The sequence below is a fragment of the Cebus imitator genome, unplaced genomic scaffold (genome assembly GCF_001604975.1).
Source record: "Cebus imitator isolate Cc_AM_T3 unplaced genomic scaffold, Cebus_imitator-1.0 Scaffold119, whole genome shotgun sequence".
Classification (NCBI taxonomy): domain Eukaryota; kingdom Metazoa; phylum Chordata; class Mammalia; order Primates; family Cebidae; genus Cebus; species Cebus imitator.
In genome coordinates this window covers 4,737,512-4,757,893 of record NW_016107434.1, presented here as the reverse complement: position 1 = coordinate 4,757,893, position 20,382 = coordinate 4,737,512, and the positions used below count along the sequence as shown (strand labels likewise).

At 35.2% G+C, this 20,382-nt stretch overlaps 1 protein-coding gene and 1 pseudogene across 1 annotated transcript; both read right to left on the bottom strand.

Annotated features, from left to right (window-relative positions):
- Positions 1 to 964: 964 nt before the first annotated feature.
- Positions 965 to 6,273, bottom strand: LOC108311859 (annotated as a pseudogene).
- A 421-nt stretch (positions 6,274 to 6,694) lies between these two features.
- Positions 6,695 to 12,237, bottom strand: LOC108311913 (olfactory receptor 4N5). The gene is made up of 3 exons (XM_017539557.2): positions 12,183 to 12,237; positions 10,882 to 10,970; positions 6,695 to 8,500 (listed from the first exon to the last, which is right to left on the bottom strand). The coding sequence occupies exon 3, from the start codon at positions 8,487 to 8,489 to the stop codon at positions 7,563 to 7,565; it is 927 nt and encodes a 308-aa protein (XP_017395046.1). The 5' UTR covers positions 8,490 to 8,500; positions 10,882 to 10,970; positions 12,183 to 12,237; the 3' UTR covers positions 6,695 to 7,562.
- Between the last annotated feature and the right edge of the window lie 8,145 nt (positions 12,238 to 20,382).

Sequence of the window (20,382 nt, the reverse complement as noted above, 5' to 3'; positions counted from 1 at the left end):
TATACTAACGTGGCACATGAGACGTTTTGTTACATATATGTAATCTGCAATAATCACATCATGGAAAATGGCATATCTGTCTACTCAAGCACTTATTCTTTGTTTCACAAACAATCCAATTATACTTTTTAAGTTATTTTTTAATGTACAATTATTATTTTGGATTCAGGTGTACATGTACAAGCTTGCTATGTATGTAAATTGCATGACACAGGGGTTTGGTATACAAATTATTTCATCACCCAGATAATAAGCATAGTACCTGGTAAGTAGTTTTTCTATTCTTACCCTCCTCCCACCCTCCACCCTCAAGTAGACTCTAATGTCTGTTGTTCCATTCTTTGTATACATATGTACTCACTGTTTAGCTTCCCTTATAAGTGAGCATTTGTATTTCCACTTGTAAGCATTTAGCTTTCTGTTCCTGCGTTAGTTTGCTTAGGATAATGGCCTCCAGCTCCATTCAGGTTGCTGCAAAGAACATGATCTTATTCTTTTTCATGGCTGCATAGTATTCCATGGTATATATGTACCATATTTTCTTTATCCATTGTACCATTGATGGGAGATTAGGTTAATTCTATGTCTTTCCTGTTTTGAATAGTGCTGTGAAGAACACATTCATGCATGTGTCATCATGGTAGAACAATTTACTTTCCTTTGGGTATATATATCCAGTCATGGGATTTCTGGGTCAAATGGTAATTCTGTTTTAAATTCTTTGAGAAATCACCCAAGTGCTTTTCACATTGGCTGAAATAGTTTACATTCCCACCAGCAGTGGATAAGCTCTAAATGTATCCTATTGTGCTAGAAAATAAATACTAGGTCTTATTCATTCTTTTCTTTTGTTTTCATTTTTATTGAGTTTCATTCAGCAAACATAGCCAAATAAATGCCTTACAGGAGGGCTTCCAATGTCTGCCAACTTCTAGAGCAATAGCGAGCCACCCACTGACACCATTCAGGAAGTGTCCATTGGTTGGGCTATTTCTTCCAGCACCTCAGAAAAGTAGTGGCTTTTTTGGTGAGGACTGCAGTGGTCCCTTTTTTCCCACCTGTATCTGCCAAATCTAGTCCCCTTCTTTTTGGGCACTGTGAATGGGTCAAGAAAATCTACCTTGCTCTTGCCTATGATGCTGAGATCAACGTGGCTTCTAGAGCACAGGTTGTTGAAGATGCCAGCTGCCGTGGCTTCGCTCACCATCTTCTTTCCTTCCTCTTCCTCCATATCTGGCCTGTAATATCTTCAAATACAGCCTTTGCTGTGAGGATCAATGGTGATAAGGCAACTTATCAGTTGATTCATGAGGATAGATGCCATAGAGGTGAGGTCCAGTAAAAACTCCCCATCTCCTTAAAACTGGGGCTGCACCAGTGTAATCTTGATCTTTAAAAGCATTGGCTTCAGCATCTGATTGGCCATGACAACTCAGGAAGATGGCCAGAAGAGAGGGAGTGGAGGTCCAAGTTGGAAGAAATAAAACAATATGCTTCTGAATGACTAGTAGGTCAATGAAGAAATTAGGAAGGAAATTGAAAAATTCCTTAAAACAAATGATAAAGGAAACGCAACATATCAAAACCTTTGGGATACAGCAAAAGTAGTACTAAGAAGAAAGTTTATAACTATAAATGCTACCATCAAAAAGAAAAAATATCTTCAAATAAGCAGCAGAATGGTTAATCTTTTTTTTTCTTTTTATTTTTTTTTATTGTACTTTAGGTTCTGGGGTACATGTGCAGTCATGCAGGATTTTTGCATAGGTACATACATGGCATGGTGGTTTGCTGCCTCCATCCCCCTATAACCTACATCTGGCATTTCTCCCCATGTTATCCCTCCCCGACCTCCCCACCACCACCACGCTGTCTCACCCCCTTGGCCCCTCCCAACATACCCCAGTATGTGATGCTCCCCTCCCTGTGTCCATGTGTTCTCATTCTTCAACATCTGCCTATGAGTGAGAGCATGCAGTGTTTGATTTTCTGTTCTTGTGTCAGTTTGCTCAGAATGATGGCTTCCAGATTCATCCATGTCCCTACAAAGGACACAAACTCATCCTTTTTTACGGCTGCATAGCATTCTATGGTACATACATGCCACATTTTCCTTGTCCAGTGTATTGTCAATGGGCATTTGGTTTGGTTCCAGGTCCTTGCTATTGTAAACAGTGCCACTATGAACATATGTGTGCATGTGTCTTTATAATAGAATGATTTATAATCCTGAGGGTATATACCCAGTAATGGGATTGCTGGGTCAAATGGAATTTCTATTTCTTGGTCCTTGAGGAAGTGCCACACTGTCTTCCACAATGGTTGAACTAGCTTACACTCCCACCAACAGTGTAAAAGTGTTCCTGTTTCTCCACATCCTCTCCAGCATCTGTTGTCTCCAGATTTTGTAACAGATTTACAAGAAAAAAAAAACAAAGCCATCCAAAAGTGGGAGAAGGATATGAACAGACACTTTTCAAAAGAAGACTTATATGAGGCCAACAAACATATGAAAAAATGCTCCTCATCACTGATTATTAAAGAAATGCAAATCAAAACCACATTAAGATACCACCTCACATCAGTTAGAATGGCAACCATCACAGAATGGTTAATCTTAAAGAACTAGAAAAGCAAGAGCAACCAAAACCAAAAGTAGTAAAAGAAAAGAAATAATAAAGATCAGAGCATAAATAAATGAAATTGAAATCAAGAAAACAATACAAAAAAAATGAATGAAACAAAAAGTTGGTTTTTTGAAAAGAAAAACAAAATCAACAGACCTTTAGCCAGATTAACAGAGAGAAGACTCAAATAATTAAAATTAGAGATAAAAAAGAAGACATTATAACTGATACTACAGAAATTTAAAGGATCATTAATGGCTACTATGAGCAACTATATACTAATAAATTGGAAAATCTTGAAGAAATGTATAAATTCCTAGACACGTACAACCTATCGATATTGAACCAGAGAACAGGAGAAAATATATGAAAAGTGCCCTTCTGCCAAGGGATTAATAATCAAAATATACAAGGAGCTCAAACAACTCTATAGGAATAAATCTATTAATCCAATCAAAATATGGGCAAAACATTGAATAGACATTTCTCGAAAGAAGGCATAAAAATGCCAAACAGGTATATGAAAAGGTACTCAACATCATTGATCATCAAAGAAATGCCAATCAAAATTACAAGTTAAAATGGCTTTTATCCAAAGGTCAGTCAATAACAAATACTGATGCGGACGTGGAGAATACTGTTGATGGGAATGTAAATTAGTACCACCACTATGGAGAACAGTTTGGAAGTTCCTCAAAGAACTACAAATAGAGTTACCTTACAATTCAGCAATCCCACTCCTAGGTATATACCCCAAAGAAAAAAATCAGTATATCAAAAGATAGCTACACTCCCATATTTATTTCAGCACTACACACAGTTGCCAATATTTGGAAGCAACCTAAGTGTCCATCAACAGACAAAAGGATAAAGAAAATTTGGTACCTATACACAATGGAGTGCCATTCAGCCAAGAAAGAGAATGAGATCCTGTTATTTGCCAAAACATAGATGGAACTGGAGGTTATTATGTTAAATGAAATAAGCCAGGTATAGAAAGACAAAGTTCTAATATTCTCAGTCATTTATGGGAGCTAAAAATTTAAACAATCCATGGAGATACAGGGTAGCAGAATGCTTACTAAAGATTTGGCAATGTAGTGGGGTCAGGGGTGGGGGGAATGCAGGGATGGTTAATGTGTACAAAAAGAGAATGAGTAAGACCTATTATTTAATAGCACAACAGGGTGACTATGGTTAATAATAACTTAATTGTACATTTTTAAATAACTTAGAGTATAATTGGATTGTTTGTAACTCAAATGATAAATGCTTAAGGAATGGATACCCTATTCTCCATGATGTGCTTATTTCACATTGCATGACTGTAATCAAAATATCTCATGCACCTCATAAGTAGAAACATCTAGTATATACCCACAAAAATAAAAATCTGAAAATCCTAGTTTTAGACGAAGTTTTGAATCTATTTTTAATGTAGAGAGTGATATGCCATTCTAACTACAATCTTATTTTTGCATTTTATGCACTGTATTTTCTCTTTGCTCTTGCAAATAATCTGTTTCTTTTTTCTCAAAAAAAAAACCCTTCTATAACTGTTATAAATTATTTTATTCTTTATATAGGTAACTTTCTTAAAGGTTGCAACATGAATCCTTGACTTATTAGAGTCTAATCACTTTATTAGGTTTACTAAATGTCTTCTTATATCAGAATCACAGAACACTTTTATATTTTTTTCATTTTTTACAACTGTTGTCATGCATATATATAAACATATATGCATATATATGTATCTATAGCATATTCCATAAGACATCATACTATTGTTTGTATAGTCAATTTCATTGTATACTTATTTACATATGCCACCTTATTTACCAGTCTACTTCTTTATTTTTTCCTTTAGTTTAGTATTTTTCTCCAGGATTCTTTTCTTTTATTTGAAGAACTGCTGTTAAAATTTATTTATTAGAAGTTCTTAGGCAACAAATTTTCTCCTTTTCGTTTGTCATAAGATGTCTTTATCTCATCTTTATTTAAATTATTTACTTTATCTCAGATAGACTTTTAGGTTGATATTATCTTCTTTCAGCAATTTAAAGATGTTTTTCCAGTTTTCTCTGGATTTCATGTTTCTTTTATGAATAAATTCATCCGTTCCTTTTAAACTAATGGACAGTCTCTCATCCCAGCTGCTTCTAAGATTCTTTCTTTTTCTTTTTCTTTTTTTTTTTTGTCCTATGTCTATGTGTTGAGGGCTTTTCTTTGTTGATTATTCTGCTTGTGGTTCACAGTGTGTTTCTTTTTCTGCGGCTTGTTGTCTTTTATCGGGTTTTAAAAGTTCTTAGTAATCCTTTCTTCAAATATTTCATCTTTCTCATTCTCTTATTTGCCTATCCATTTGGACTTCAATTATATACATAATTACATATATATGTGATTGAAGCATATATATGACATTTTTACTGCATGTCACATATCTCTAATATTCTTTCTTGTATTTTTCCATTTTTTCTATTTGCATTTTTAATTTTAGTATTTTTATTGATTTAACGTCCAGCACACTCTTTAGTCTTCTCCTATGTTTAATCTGATTTTAAACTCATCTAATGAATTTCTAATTGCAATTTTTTTTGTCTTACAATCTTCATGTACTTCCTTTTATGGATTCTAATTCTCTGGTGAAATTTGCTATCCTTTTATTTATTTATTTATTATACTTTTTCTTCTACTGTCTTGAACACGGTTATTTTAATGTTACTGTTACTCACTTTCATACTCTGGATAGACTCTGGTTATATTCCAGTTATTTATCTTTTTGTTCCTTATTTTGAAAATATTTTTTCACTCTTCTGATGTTCCGATTTTTATTAAATTGTGGATATTGTTTATTTAAAATTGTAAGTAGTATAGGCTCCAGTTTATGGTACTTCTTGCAAGGAAAGTTCACACATCTCACTGCAAGATTGATACAGTAGAAGGAAATCCCCTCAATGCTGTGTTTCTCATTGTAGAAAATTTACCTTTTAGGGGACATTTGGCAATATGTAAAGATATTTTTGGTTGTTACAAGTAAGAAAATGCTCCTGGCACCTAGTAAGTAGAGGTCAGGAATGCTACTAAACAACCTAAAATGCACAGGGCAGGCTTCTACGACAAATAATTACTTTGTCCAAAATGCCAATAATGCCAAAGTTAAGATGCCCTGCCTTAATTTAAATAAAGGTTTTGTGGAGTTGAAGCTGATTTTCCATTTTCATAAGACTCAGTCAATCTCTGGCTCTTTCAAAGACTGCCAGGTTTAAAATCAGACTCCGATGTATTCTCAGGACTTCTAATTCACTTATGTAAGATTTAAGTTTAGAAGTAAAGGAAGTGAATGTGCCTGATCATGCCTGATCTCAGAAGCTGAGAAAGATTGGGTCTAGTTAATACTTGGATGAGAAACCATTGAGTTATGTAGGCTTTAGGAATAATAATAACAGTTTAAAAACTTTAAAAAATGAAATGAAGTGGGAATAAAGATTACAAAATGTGAGGTTTCCAATAGGGATGTCTAACAGGACTAGAGCAATTGCTGAGTTATTTCCTGATCATAGGCTAATGATTAAAATGCTGTAATCCTGGAACTGGCAGTTAAAAAATGATTACTGTATTCACTAGGAATAGTCCTATTAGACATCCCTACTTAAAATGGAAACCCTACATTTTATAATCTCTATTCTTACTTCCTTCATTTTGTTTTTTAATGTAATAGATAGATAAAAAGATAGCAAATTTCACCAGAAAATTCAAATCTGTAAAAAGAAGTAAATGTAAATTGTAGAACTTAAAACATTTGAAATTAATGGTAATGTTTAGAAATCTATCTTAGTATGCCAAGTCTACAGCCTGGTCTTATAATTCTTCAATGATTTGTAAGTATTGAATGCCTTATATATGCTTATTCAAATAATCAGAGTGGTTATCTGTAACCAAATAGTAACTTACATGACATATAACCACCATCATTGCATTGAGGATGAAATAATTTGTAGGTGAACTCAAGCTTTTCTCTACGTCAGAAAAAATCCATTAGGAATAACTACAAAACTCTACAAAACTTCAAAATATATAGTTAGATTGTCTTTTGACAGTTTCCAGTACAGTATAACAGCTTTTCTTTTTTCCCTCTATCAAATTAGAAAAAATAACTAGATCTTTTAAGTGTTGACATACATAAAAAATACTTAGCAGCATATACTTTCTACTTAATGATATTTTCCTACTCATACTTCTGTAATCAGAATCTCGAGGATCTTCCCTTAAGTAAAATAGGAAACATTAGGTAGTTACTCTGCTGCTTGTCTTTCAAGAATCTCCTTTTGAAATCTGAATCAATTGAACTTCTTATCGATGAAAATGCTCTGCATAATTTTGCCCCTACCAAACTCTTGGACTTCAATTATTGCCATTTTCACATTCACTAACTACAGTACAGCTACTCTCTTCATTTTTAAGGTCATCAAATATAACAAGCTCATAAGATCTTTGGATTCTTGTTCTAGTCATCCTTTTTGCCTAGAATTTCTTTCCCCAGATAATTGCATGGTTGTTACTTTAAAATCATCTTGGTATCAGCTAAACACCACTTGAGACCTGACTTGTCAACCAAAAGTAAAGTAATTACCACCTCCCCAGATAATCTGTAGCATAATACCACTTTTTGCTTGCTACAGAGCACTATTTCTTTCTGACACTATAGTTGTTTTTAAAATTTAAAAGTTTAACTTGCATTCATCCCCTTGAATGTAAATCTAAGAGATCTGGAATTTTACCTATCTCATTCATGTGCCTAGAATAGTGCTTGAAAATGGGAAGTGCTTAATAATTATAATATTTGCTAAATGACTGATTTAATGCATTAATGAGGTAATGATTTAGCTAAATTCAACTGGAGTTTCTCCTTTCTTGCTTTTCTCATTCTTCTGTTCAGCAAACCATATGTTGACTTAACAACTTCCTCATGGAAGCTTTCACTTCCTGGTTGCGAAGTGTATAAATAACAGGGTTCATCAAAGGAAAGATGACTGTATGGAAAAGAGAAACTACCTTGTCAGCTGGGAAAGCCTGGAAGGGGCGAGTGTAGATGAAAATAGCAGGTCCAAACATGAGAAATACAATGATAATATGGGTGGTGCATGTGGAGATAGCCTTGTTCTTTCCTTCAGAGGAGTGCTCCCTTATACGACAGAGGATGACTGCATAGGAGGCTAGAAGACCCAAGAAGCACAAGAGGCTGAGCAGGCCACTATTGGAGACCATCAGAAGCTCTACCACAAAGGTATCGGTGCAGGCCAGCTTGATGACCTGTGGAACATCACAGAAGAAGTTATCGAGCTGGTTTGGGCCACAGAAAGGCAAGTGCAGGATAAGGGCTACTTGTACAATGGAATGGGTAAAGCCCCCAAGCCACAGAGCCAATAGTAATGCATAGCAGGCTCTAGAGTTCATGGTGGTTGAATAGCGTAAAGGCCGGCAGATGGCGATATAGCGGTCAAAGGCCATCACAACAAGAAGGAACATCTCTCCTGCTCCAAGAAAATGCAAGAAAAAGAGCTGAGTGATGCAGCCTCTGTAGGAGATGACCTTCTTCTCAGAGAGGAAATCCACCAGCATCCTGGGAACCACAATGAAGGAGTAGGATGCATCCAGGAAGGCCAAGTTGCCCAGAAAGAAATAGAGGGGGGCTGTGAGCCCAGGGTCTGACCTTATGGTGAACATAATGAGAAAATTTCCAGGGAGGATGATGAGGTAGAAAATTAAGACTAGCACAAAGACCAGAAGTTGAATATCTCGAGACTGGGTCAGACCAAGAAGGATGAATTCTGTCACCACTGTGAGATTCTCTGTTTCCATCTTTTCTAACTCTGCAGAATAAAACAGGCCAAAGTGTTACCTGGCGTAACCACCTTCTCATCTGTTTTGTGTCTCCTCTCTAGATAAGAACATTATTTGTGGCAACCAACATTGTCTAGTTGAAGACACCTTATGCCTCATAACTGTCTTGTATCCTGAGTTAACCCTTCTATCCATCCTCTTTATTTCTCACTAAAATAAATACAAATTTTTCTGTGGCCACACTTTTATGCCTATTTAATCCCATACTTTTAGGTAACTGCGCTCCCATAGGACTCCAGGCTACTTTGCTTGAAGAATATTAGAAGTTGTCTGATTAAAGCAAAACTTAAGCATGATCAAGTTTGTCCGTTTTGTTTTTGTTGCTGTTGGTGGTGGTCCACTCTCTCTGTTAGATTAGTTGCTAGGTTTTAGTCCCTTTTCTTCCTGTTGCAGAATAAAGTGCTTTCACCATTGCTTCTCTCTCTCAGTTCCTGTGGAATTCTTGGCTCCTGGTTGTTACCTGACTGGTTTCTAAATTTGTTCCTTTCTTACTATTACGATCACATTGTTCTGCTTTGGTGCCCTTGTACATTCTTACTTCAAACTGGTCACCAGGATAGCAGGCAAGATCTGTATATTTCTCTTAACTTGGAGGAATTCCCTAGTTACAGCCTGGTTGAGTGCTAGTTAATATTAATTCAGTTTCACCTACTCTCTATGTATCCATAACCTACTTCTTCTTAAGATCTCAGACTGAGAGCCAAATGATATTTTCACAAATATTTTTCATAATGCAAAATTTATCAGAATATGTAGAAGATTTTTACTGTCTCAGCTAATAAAATTAAAATATAGTAGAGCTGGAATTGGCCATATGGAACATATAATCTGAGGTATTCATTTGAGAGATAAAAAAAATGCAATTGCAGGCAAGTTTTAAACTTCCAGTGAGTTTTCTTTTCTCTCATTAGCAAGTGATAGAAGAAAGCAGGTGTTTATTCCTAAGTTTACACTTTTTACAAAATTATTTAGTGTCTCATCAATTGGCAATATTTTATTTAGGCACTTAAGTAAATATAATGCTGCATGTCTAAATATTCCCCCTTTCTGGCCATAGCTTTGTTTAAATATGTATTCTATTCATGTTGGAGAAATCCAGAATTAAGGTTTATCTGTATACTAATCTCCAAACTTAGATATGTTCACCCAAAGAGATGTATAAGATAATCCACTGGAGTGCATAAAAATAATGGAATTTTCTCCACATTATTATAAACTATGTTTTTCAAAATATATTTGTGGTTATATTTTAATTATTATGTTGAGATGATTGTAAAACATTTTATAAATAAATACATGTGATGATACCATGCATGTTTCACATTGGAATTAATGATTTCAAAGATAAAATATTGCTAATTATAACAAAATGCTACAAATATTACCCTTAACTTTTGATTACATACAATATTTATTTTCATAAGTGCTGTGGATACAATATCATGCAATGTGACAATAAAAAAGAAGTATTGATACATGCTACAACATGTTGATGCTTGCATGAACTCTGTAAATATGCTTAAAACCATTGAATTTATATACTTTAAATGGTGAATTTTATAATGTGCTGATTATATTTCAATACACCTTTTTTTTTTTGAAGCAGTGCTTCAAAATGTGGGGGAGGAGGACTAGAGGAGATAAATTCCTAATTGAAATTTGACAGAAATTACTAGAAAGAGGAACTAGAAAGAGAGAAGTGAGGAAAAGAATAAAGAAAAATTAGCCTTAAAAATCCATAAAGAAAATTCATAGGAAATGAATTGAAATAGGTGATATATTGGCATTTTACAGCAGAGCTATTAGAATACATCAGAACATTTGTTGTATGTGATTAGTAATATTCGTAACTAGCAGCACATGCTATGGAACAAATACTTACAACACATGGGCACATATTTGTGCATTCCGAATACATATTCACACTTGCATAACTACACACCTAGTGAATCTAAGAAAACCGAAATTGGAAAAAAGTATTCTAGTGTTCCTCAAATTAGTTTTGGCATTTCCTTTTCTTTTTTACCCACTCAGACATCTCTTGGCTGCCACATTCATACCTTGCTCTGCCTACAGAAACCTGGTCTTAAGAACTTAAGTCGGAAGCTCCTTCCCCTGCTCCTACCTTTTGTTCATTTCAAGTGCTCAATTGTAGTTAATTATCTCATGCTTCTCCAGGTTGAGGATTCCAAGACACAGAGAACACCTGAGAGTTTCAGCTTCTCCCACTCTTCCTTTGCTTTTATTTTCTACTATTCGCCTCTATTGTCTGTTAACTAACAGCTGAAATTACATATTACTTAACATCTTTAATCCATTTTTCTTCTTTCTTCCGTTCTCATTTATGTACCTTTTGTTCTGGTGATTCTCAAATTGTAGTCATCAGAGATGGAGGACAGATATGCATCAGATGGGCATTCCTCTGTACAGAATGAGTTCCTGAAAAAAAAAGCACAAAACAGTGGATCTCACGTGGGCAAGCTTCTTGTTCTAGTTACACAGGACAAAGGAGCACTCAGTGTAGGCCAAGACAAAAACCTGAATGATTGTCACCATCTCTAACCTTCCTTATTATTTCAACAGACTTTTTTAAAAAAATCCTTTGATATTAAAGATGCGTAAGTAGAGAGGGTCCCCATACTGTCCCCCACAACTCCTTCCGGACTACAGAGCAGCAAGCATCTGCAGGCAACACTAAGCATACCTCAATTCCAAACTGCTCTCAGATCAGCTCATGAAGCCACGTGTTTAGAGACCTGACCACCATCCTAGCAGCTCACTCCCTTCTCTTTCCCCATTCCTTTCTCTTGCTTCTTTCTTATTTCCCATCTTTGTCCATTCTCTTTCTGCTAATTCTGTCTTCACGCACTCATTTACAACAATTATTCCTTTTCATTCGCCTTTAGCTTATGTTTCCTGTGACTTTTCCATTTTTTCTTGCAATTTATTTTCCTAATCCCTTGCTTTTCCTCCTTCTTTGCTCTCTTTCTTATCATTCTCCTTCTTCTCTTATTTGGCCACATTCTTTCAGTCTTAAGTATGTATTGCTAGATATAAGAGCCCTGTGCAGGTGAAGAAATACATGTAACTGATTGTGGGAACCAGAGGTTTCCAAACTTGTGAAGTCAATGAAGTTTGTCTCTGAGACTCAGCCCACCCTTTTTGACAGAGGTGATTCCTTATCTCTTCCTCCCTTTTACATTTGGTTTAGGATCAAGAGGAAATCAGTCATTTGTATTATGTACAAATTGAAATCCAGGTGGTAAATCTCCATAATCAATTGGAGATTGATATTCTTATTTTTAAAGTAATTTTAATTTTAAAATATTTTTAATATTTTTATTTTTAATAAAAACTAATTTTATTTTTAATAAAAAATATTTTTATTTTTAAAATAATAGTAGAATTAAAAACTTCAGCACCTTTAAAATAGTACTAAACATTCAACATAGTAGGAAGTTTATTTGAGAAACAGGGTAGAAAGTGCTACACACCTGAATTTAGAACTCACCCTTACTCTGTTTCTGCAGCATAATTCTGTTCTCATAAATTTTAAGGCAGCAGATAACCAAGACAAATGGCATAAATTTGTTTCAATCATTTTTCTTTTTCTCTATTTCATTTAAATGTAAAGAACCATAAGAAATTTACCTTGGTGGGAACCCGTTGCAACTCTCAAACAAGCTATTCTTTTCTGTCTGATAAAAGGGAGATTAGCTAATTATTTCACAGTTTGTCCTTAAATATATGTTCTCATGCCGGAATATTACAGTTTCTGAAATCTATTCATTTGTAATGCAATTAAGGCAATAGAGAATGTGCTTTGGGATTTTACTGCTACCTGAAGTCTGCAGAGTTCTACCAATGGGAATTATTAGTCTGTCAACTAGAATTAGACAAAGAGAGACAAGAACATTTTAAAGATTAAATATTCAAAACATATGCCAGTGAATACCTCATTGAGTCATGTTAGGGTTTTGAATTTGGCATTTTATTGGTGACAGTGATAATGGAATGGCACATACATTTATTAGGCAAAATGATTAATGATTATTTCAATGTTTGTAATGCTTTATTTAACTCAGTACATCTAAATTATTATCATTTCAAACTTTGTCTTTAAATAAAAAGAGTTTTATGGAATCTTGTAGACCAGCTCCTCTAGGGGTGTGCCTCTCAAATAAAAGAAGAAATAAAATACTCTATTGTATTACAGCTTTTTTTGAATATGTGGATCATGTATCCTACTATAGCATAATGATCTTTCTGGGTTCTAATGAAATAATATAAAATTTTATAGTACATAACATAAAAATACTATAAAAATATTTATTCTTCCCATGAAAAAGCAAACTGATAGTGGGGAAAAAAGGAGAAAAAAATAGTATAAAAATATTTAATCATACAAGAAAAAAATCAAAGTAAGGTTTTTTGTAACACATTAAAAAGAAAGATGCCATCCCTCTGAGCCACATTAAAACTAAAATACCAAACTTTAATAATGCAAATTCAATACATAGTCAAGTATACTTTCGTTCACATTTATACTCAGATCAGCCAGAGATCCCGTGGGAGACATTTAAAAGTGGAAGGAGGTGAAGAGAGACAGATAACATTTTAGGAGGTTTCTTTCCTGTTATAATCTGTGCTTCAACTTCAAACATATACCATTTTCCTTGAGTGAGAGCTATTCCCCGAAAGACAGAAAGTTAGAAATATAAAATCGGAAAAGAGAGAACAAAATTGGTTTAAGAATAATTTATGAGAAATCCCAAAGTTTTGTCAGTTACAGAAAAAAAAAAAAAAAAAAAGAAAAAGAAAAAGCACACATAAAAAAAATAGGAGAAAAGATGGAGAGAAAGAGAAGCAATACCCACATACCCACAGAGATGCATGTACCACAAAGCCATACACACAGGTTTAGAAAGAAAAAAAAGATAAGAGAGGGGGAGGGGCAGAGAGAGAAGAAAAAACAGAGCAGTAAAGATATTTTTTGGAAATGCATATTCTTTTGTTTTTGTTTTTTATTTTTATTTTAGTTTTGTTTCATTTAATTACAGACTTCCCAGGGATGTCACCTCTCAATATTGACAACAATGCTTTAGTATTAGTTAGAGGAAGACATTTAACTGAGATATTAACTAGTGTACATCCCTCTTACATTCTTTCATTCTCCCACATTTTATTACCTTTTCGTTGTTGCTGTTCTTTCCCCTCTGCTGAGAACGCTCTTTCATCTTAGGCAATTTTATACTATTAAAAAGAAAGATGTATGTTTGTACGGATGTGTGTGTGTTTCAATAGATGTATCTTAGATTGGCTTGAACTAGCTTTCTAAACAGGGCATCTATTTGTATTGAAAGTAGCACGACACTGGAGCTCAAAAGACGAGTTTGCAGTCCTGGTTCCAACCATGATGGTTCTGTTTTTTGAGAAAACGTCAAAAACTTGCTTTGATGTTTTCTCATCTACTGAGTTGAAAATGTATTTACTTTACAAAAGGTTTTGGGTGTTTCTCATTTGGAAAACTTATTATGGTAAGTAATTGGCCACTGATTATTATGTACAATGTCCTTGATCTCAGGGATTTGACATTCTACTGGAAGGAGTCAGACAAAGAACAACAACAAAAAAAGATAATAAAATGTGGGAGAATGAAAGAATATAACAGAGGGATGTGTTGGAGGGTGAATGAGGGCAGGAGGTTGTCATTTTAGATTGGGTAGTTAGAAAAGTTCTCTCTAAGGAGCTGACATTTAAGCTGTGGTTTGAATGACTAGGGTGGGGCATTTCAGGCAATGTGAAGAGCAAGAATGGAGACTATGGAACAGGATTGAGCTGGTACATTAAGGCACAGGAAGGAGACCATGGTGATGAGGAAATGGTGAACATAAGAAGTAAAAGCATAAGGCAACATTAGAGAGGTAGGCAGATGTTATCTAGCACATGGCATTTGGTGTTTAATTATGATGTCGACAATTGAAATCTTTAGGTCGTTCTGGCTATTGTGTGGAGAATGGATTTGAGGGAGGCAAGTACAGGAGCAAGGAGAACAGTTTGAAGATGTTGCAGTACCAAGTACAAATGATGATGCTGGTAACTTGACCTGATGGAGAGTGAGAGGTGGAGACAGTAGTAAGAAGAATTCAGAGAACTTGACATGTTATTTTGATGGTGGAGATATTTAGACTTGCTGATAGACATGATGTCTTAAAAACTCAGATTTTAGATGAAATAGCTATATATAGAAGTATAATTTAATAACATTATGAAGATTCAAATAAGATAAGGTTGTGATGGGAAAGAACTATGCTTTTTTAAAGGTACAGGTAATTTTCACATAGGAAATATATTTGCATGGTTAAGCATTTTTAAAAAGTAGAAATGTGGCCACTTTTTTTGCAACCTACCACAATTAGTTTATTCTCAATTTATTCAGAGATTTTTTATAGAAAACAAAATACATACTGAGTTAGAATACTATTAAAATTATTTGTTTATAATCCTTTAAGTTGCAGTTTTCTCAGACATAAAGCTACTGAGTTACATTTTCTTGCCTGAAAATTTGTAGGTTTTGATCCAGTGCCCCTTCCATTTTAAAAATGTTGGTTAATTATTTTCTGGAGCAAATGTATGTGTGACATTCGTCCAATGTTTTGTCATCTAAAAAGTTGAAAATGTATTTCCTTACTTTACAAAAACTTTTGGGTGTTTATCATTTGGAAATCTTATTAGATAGGTAAGTAATTAGATACTGATTATGATATACAAGGTCCTTGGTCTCAGGGATTTGATATTCTAGTGGAGTTGACTTTTCAGCAACTAGATTGCTACTCAGTGAGAACTGTATAGGTTACACCTCTCTAAATCCTGGTTATGAAAACCTCTTTCTCTGAGATGGTTTTCATTTTCTTCTTTGTATGTTTCATGTTATTAATTTTACTAAAATGAGATTTTAGTTTGTAATTTAAGAAATAGTATCACTAGTTTATTTTGAGAAATAAATTGTGTCAGTGTTTACAAAACATGATAGCAAACAGTCATATTTTGCTCAGGATAGCAAACAAGGAACAAATAACTGCAAAATAGATTCCAATGTTTCAGGCAAGTCAGTTCTTGATAGTGTAACATGATGTTTGACTAAAAAATTTACTTTATTTAATGATAAATTGCTGACATTGAACACAGATGGTAATCAGCAATTTGAAAAAAAAAGTGGAGGAGAAATCCCCCAGAATTTAAAATCACATTGATAAAACTTAGGGAATTGGGAAAATTGGTTTTTTTACGGGCAGGTCACCTAGGTACTTTGGAGACAGCAATACAAATTAAAGGAATAGTTATGCGGCTGTTCTCTAATATCTATACCTATTTACTTACTCTTGGGATGCAGGGTGGGTTCAACATAGGCAAATCAATAACTGTTATCCACCACATAAGCAGAATTAAAATCAAAAATGGTACAATCATCTTAATGACACAGAAAAATGTTTGATATAGTCTAACACTGCTTCATGATAAAAACACTCAAGAAACTAGGCATTATAGAAGGAACTTATCTCAAAATAATAAGAGCTATCTATGGCAAACCCACCGCCAAATCTTACTGAATGGGAAAAAGCTGGCAGAGACACACAAAAAAAGAAAAGAAACCTTCAGGCCAACACCCTTGATGAACATCAATTTGAAAATCCTCAGTGAAATACTGGCAAACCAAATCCAGCAGCACATCAAAAATTTTAGCCACCACGATCAAGTCAGCTTTATCCCTGGGATGCAAGACTGGTTCAACATACACAAATCAATAAACATACTCTATCACATAAACAGAATTAAACGTACTCTATCACGTAAACAGAACCAATGACAAAAACCACATGATTATCTTAATAGATGCAGAAAAGGCCTTTGTTAAAATTCAACAACCCTTCATGTTAAAAACTCTCAATAAGCTAGGTATTGACTGAACATATCTCAAAATAATAAGAGCTATTTACGACAAACCCACAGCCAATATCATACCGAATGGGTAAAAGCTGGAAGCATTCCCTTTGAAAACCGGCACAAGACAAGGATGCCCTCTCTCAACTATCCTACTCAACACAGTATTGGAAGTTCTAACCAGGGCAATCAGGCAAGAGAAAGAAATAAAGTGTATTCAATTAGGGAGAGAGGAAGGCTCTGTATGAAATTGTCTCTGTTTGAAGATGACATGATCCTATATTTAGGAAACCCCATTGATTCAGCCCAAGAACTCTTTAAGCTGATAAGCAACTCCAGCAAAGTGTTAGGATAAAAAATCAATGTGAAAATAATTAAAAGCATTTCTATACACCAATAATAGACAAACAGAGAGCCAAATCATGAATAAACTCCCACTCACAATTGCTACAAAGAGAATAAAATACCTAGGAATACAGCTAACAAGGAATGTGAAGGACCTCTGCAAGGAGGACTACAAACCACTGCTCAAGGAAATAAGAGATGACACAAACAAAAGGAAAAACATTCCGTCCTCATGGATAGGAAGAGTCAGTATTGCGAAAGTGACCACACTGCTCAAAGTAATTTATAGATTCAGTGCTAATTTCCTTCAAGCTACCACTGACATTCTTCACAGAATTAGAGAAAAACTACTTTAAATTTCATGTGGAACCAAATAAGAGCCTGCATAGCCAAGACAGTCCTAAGCAAAAAGAACAAAGCTGGAAGCATCATGCAACCTGACTTCAAACTATACTACAAGGCTACAGCAACCAAAACAGCATGACACTGGTACCAAAACAGATATATAGACCAGTGGAACAGAAGAGAGACCTCACACTTTAGGAGTTAGGCATATCGCTCATATAAAGAAGCCACCAGGCAGGGTTTGTGTGAGCAACATGGCTGTTTATTCACCAGGGTGCAGGCAGCCTGAGTCAGAAAAGACAGTCAGCAAAGGGCAGTGGGATAGGAGTTGGTTTTGTAGGTTTGGTTTAGGCAGTGGAAAGTTACAGAAGCTACAGTTCAGAGCGGTTTTGCAAGCTGGGGGGTGTTGCCAGGGGCGGTGGAGGGGAGGTGTCATGGGATGCATGGTTACAGGGACAGGGGTTACCTATTACAAACAGGCATGGTCATAAGGGTGGGGATTATCAGTTGCAAGTAGAGGGGAGGGTGCAGTAAATTACATAGTTACAGGGGTAGGGGCCTTGAGAAATCTAATGTCTACGGGGGAAGCTTTGCAAGGCTAAGCAAGAACAATGGTTGAATGTTGCAGTGGGAATGCAATCAGGTGAGGCAGGAACCAGATGTTTCACCTCTTTTTGCTGCATCTGATTACTTTAGACTTTCTGGCTCCTGGAGATCATCCAGAGGTGTACATACGGGTCACCAAGGCTATAATGGCCAGGCTTTGACTTGGAGACCTGACACTAGAAAGCTACTCCAGCTTTTGGGAAGCAAAGCTGTGTGGACTCCAGTCAACTCTCTCACCCAGGGTTATTGCCTGTGAGGACCAAGGGGACCCAGTGGTGAGGACTGTAGATACCTAAGGTGCTGTTGGGGGTTGCTGGAATCCTCTTGCCTACTTTTTCACCACAGAGAGATGTTCCCCTTAGTTCCTATCTGATCTTGGCTGAGGAATTGAGTGATGGAGTCCCAGTGTTTGCTTCTGTTCTTTATGTGGCTGTCCTGAGTTTCTGTGCTCATCAGTGTTTCTGTTACTGCTTTTATTTGTTCTGGTGCTCCCCATTAGTTATTTTTGTTAAAATGTAGTTGTTTATTCCTTGTTTTTGCTGCCTTTGTGGAAAGGGTAAGCACTAGGGGCTTCTCGTCAGCCATCTTACTAACATCATCCTCCAAGAGGGAACTTCTTTAAATAGGAAGTCTTTTCTTGGAGTTGACACTCAAGCTAAAACCTGAGTGATGAGAAGGAGCCAGGCTTGCCTATAGCTGGGTAAAGTACTCTGTAAACTCCCAGGAAGCAGCATATGCAGAGATACAAAAATCTGAAATAGCATAGCATGTTCAGGTGTTTACCAGCAGTTTGTGCATTGGGAGATGTGGTTTGCAAAGGCAGATGAGATTTCCGGGAAATAACTGTGGGCACCTTAGACCAATGAGAGAAGATATGTTCAAAAATCACAGACCAGCTTGTTGTCAAAGAGTACAGAGGGCTGGGCACAGTGGCTCATACCTGTAACCCCAGCACTTTGGGAAACCAAGGTGGGTACATCATTTGAGGTCAGGAGTTCAAGACCAGCCTGGCCAACATGGCAAAACCCCATCTCTACTAAAAATACAAAAATTAACCAGGGGCTGATGGCTTGTGCCTGTAGTCCCAGCTGCATAAAAGGCTGAGGCACAAGAATTACTTGAACCTGGGAGGCAGACATTGCAGTGAGCTGAGATCATACCACTGCACCCCAACCTGGGCAACAGAGCAAGACTTCATCTCTAAATAAGTAAATAGATAGATAGATAGGGCACAGAGTAGGATATACTAGAGGGGTATTGCCCACTTGGCAAAATATAACAAACTGGTATTGTGATTCTCCTTTTTTATTTTAAAATTCTGAATTTTTGTTAGATTTGAGGTATTAGGGGTGGGAAACCCCAACCTCCTTGACTTAAGGTGAGTTTACAGCCAATATAATTTTTTATTATCATTTAAATCTTAACTCGTCTCACTTTTAACCCTTCCTATTTATGTCTAAATCATTAACCATTGAAAAATAGCAGGAGCATAAGTATATTCAGTACTCATTATACTCTTTAAATGGTACTCTATGGGTAATGTGTCCCTGAAGTTTTAAATTTATATAATTATGTTTTCAAAGAATTCACAGTTTTTAATTTTTGTAACAACCAAGATACACTTTATTGAAATCTGGATATATTGTGTCTTTCTCTTTTTCCCTTATATAGAAGTAATTAATCCTTATTAGATCAGATAAACTTTGATCTTGACCCTGAGCTCAAAAAATTGTAGTAAAACTAACCACTGCTAAACTATCAAATTGTTGCATAATGGAGAAAGTCAGGCTATTCAGCTTCTATTTCTAATCAAAATTCATAGCACTAAACAATGGTTATATCCACAAGAATGAACAACATTTACTATTAATACTACTGGTTCAATAAACACATGATAGATTCAAATATTTTCTACAAAGTATCTGATGATGAATAATGTAATGAATATGTATTGGTTTTAAACACCTTACATTTTCATAAGCTTTATAAATTTGTCCAATTAGGATTTTTACTGCTCCACATGTATTTTTACTGTTATTATTTGTGACATATCTTAGCAGATCACACTTCACGTTATACTGAATTTGTGTTTTTTCAACTTTGAAAATATTATCAACTGTAGTTTTGCCACATAAATTATTAATAGAGGCTAATGTCTCAGCCAGGTTACACTTGGCATTAACTCCTAAAATTAAAGGCAATTGAAAAGTATTGGTTGTATGTCAACCTGTCAACAGCCAAAGGAAACCACTTGATATAATTTACCTTGTTTTTTAATTGCCTTGTTTTTATTGATGTTGTTCCAACATCCTTGAATCTTCAAAAAACTGTTCTTATTGAAAGGCTAGGCTCTTTAAACAGGTTTATTTTGTCTGAACACCTCTATTTGGCTGTAACAATCAAACAAGATTTAATTATTTACCATCGGTAAATGTCTCTCCTTCTTTGGCCAACAAATGAGCTACTTAGAAATTTACTTTTGTTGTGCCTTCATTTTCATTTTTTATTGTTGGAAAGAAATTTTACTGTAATGAGATATTTCATTTTAAATTTTCTAGTTTTTCTGTGAGTGCTTAGTAATGATTATACGACATATTGTATTCCCTAAGTATAC

Excerpts from the sequence above, each read along its gene's own strand:
- LOC108311913 (XM_017539557.2), bottom strand. The coding sequence starts at position 8,489 with ATGGAAACAGAGAATCTCACAGTGGTGACAGAATTCATCCTTCTTGGT.